Source organism: Pteropus alecto, unplaced genomic scaffold (genome assembly GCF_000325575.1).
Source record: "Pteropus alecto unplaced genomic scaffold, ASM32557v1 scaffold134, whole genome shotgun sequence".
Lineage (NCBI taxonomy): Eukaryota > Metazoa > Chordata > Mammalia > Chiroptera > Pteropodidae > Pteropus > Pteropus alecto.
In genome coordinates, this window is record NW_006436283.1 from 4,435,032 (window position 1) to 4,436,942 (window position 1,911).

The 1,911-nt window shown below is 66.0% G+C and overlaps 1 protein-coding gene across 1 annotated transcript in view; it reads left to right on the top strand.

Annotated features, from left to right (window-relative positions):
- LOC102879241 (tripartite motif-containing protein 47) overlaps positions 1 to 1,911 on the top strand; it is a 15,336-nt gene that overhangs the window by 11,244 nt on the left and 2,181 nt on the right. Inside the window, 3 exon segments of the mRNA XM_015589607.2 lie at positions 1 to 375; positions 1,383 to 1,478; positions 1,743 to 1,911. The exon segment at positions 1,743 to 1,911 is cut by the window's right edge and continues 1 nt beyond it. Of these exon segments, the coding sequence (XP_015445093.1) occupies positions 1 to 375; positions 1,383 to 1,478; positions 1,743 to 1,911 (640 nt within the window).

The following is a 1,911-nucleotide window of genomic DNA, read 5'->3' on the forward strand; positions in this document are numbered from 1 at the left end:
GCGCCCGGCCCGCCGCCCAGTGCCCTGGAGCCATCGGCTCCCTGCGCGCCGGAGCCGTGGCCTGAGGGCGAAGAACCGGTGCGCTGTGATGCGTGCCCGGAGGGCGCCGCCCTGCCTGCCGCGCTCTCCTGCCTCTCCTGCCTCGCCTCCTTCTGCCCGGCGCACCTGGGCCCGCACGAGCGCAGCCCCGCGTTACGCGGACACCGCCTGGTGCCGCCGCTGCGCCGGCTGGAGGAGAGCCTGTGCCCGCGCCACCTGCGGCCCCTGGAGCGCTACTGCCGCGGGGAGCGCGTGTGCCTGTGCGAGGCCTGCGCCACCCAGGAACACCGGGGCCACGAGCTCGTGCCGCTGGAGCAGGAGCGCGCGCTCCAGGAGGTGGGGCGCGGGCGCTGCCGGCGGGCCAGGGAGGGTGACGGGCCAGGCGAACCCGCGGTGGTGGAGCCCCCACAGCCCCATCCTTTCTGGGATGCGTCTTAATTTCCTCTTCTAACTTGAGGGTCTTTGCTGTCCCTTCCAGCCCTGACAATGTCATTTGCTCGCTGTGGGACATTCCGTCGAAATGGGGTGAGGGTTGTGGGGTACCCAGTGAGAAAGCGAAAAGGACCCGAAGGGCGGGCCGATAGGGGTCTGAGGCAGGAGGGAGCTGGGGTCCTGGGCGACTGATATCCACAGCGGGACTGATGCTCAGGGCCACGCTCATGCCGGTCCCAGCTCTGATTTGCCCAAGGCTGAGGCTGCGAGTTTAGATGGGTGTGGCAGGCGACATCGGCACGGCGGCCCAGCACACAGACCGCTCTGTCCAGCCGTTCAGGGCCCGTGGTGAGAGCATGTGCAGTGGTTGGTCCCCGCTACCTCCGCCCCCACTTTCCTTTGGCTTCCAGCCTGGTCTTGGTGCCTCAGCCTTGGGATTTTCCGTCTCTCCTGCCTGGAGCGGTGACTCACAGGACCCAGGGGATTTGCTTAGAATTCCCATTTTCAGGCCCGAACTGGGGACACAGTCTTTGGGGATAGGGATACCCAGGACAGCTGAATGCCCTCTTGTGTGGCCCTCCCCCCATTCTCTGCCCCTTGCCCACGGAAGGAAGTTCTCAAGTGAACTGAGTGATGCTAAGGACTGTGGAAGGCCCTGTACTTGCCCACTAGTCAGGGGAAGCAGACAATGCACAGCCAGGCTCTCTCTCCCTGAGCATTTGGGAATGGCACCGGCCTGTGCTTGAGGCACCTCTGGTATATTGGGGGACATCGTGGCCATTCCCAGTCCCACCTATGCACAGATGCCACTCCTGGGTCACCCCTCTCCTGCCCCTTGGCGATGCCCGGGACTCCAGTGCAGGGCCATGGCCTCTGCCAGACCCTGTACTCACAAAGGGTGTCATCCACAGGCGGAGCAGCCCAAAGTCCTGAGTGCCGTGGAGGACCGCATGGATGAGCTGGGCGCTGGCATTGCACAGTCCCGACGCACGGTGGCCCTCATCAAGGTCAGACTCCACTCTCACCCTGTCCCCTCGTACAGCAGGCTCCCAGCGGGGTGAGCTTGCAGTGTGGACCAGTCCACGCCAAGGTAGCCTGTGCCCGGCCCTGCTGAGCGTCTCTTCTGGCCTGGCATAGACCCAGGGCAACTCTGGCTGGTGCCTCCGCCCCCCCCCCAAGAGGGCAGGGTGGGAAAGTGGGGCCTGGGAAGGACGGGGCCCAAACAGTGATGTCTTTTGCCCACGCCGCTGCCCCCACGTTGTCCTGTGCAGAGTGCGGCCGCGGCGGAGCGGGAGAGGGTGAGCCGGCTGTGTGCGGAGGCTGCAGTCGCCCTGCAGAGGTTCCAGACTGAGGTGCTTGGCTTCATTGAGGAGGGCGAGACCACCATGCTGGGCCGCTCACAGGGCGACCTGCAGCGGCGGGAGGAGCAGCGCAGCAGGC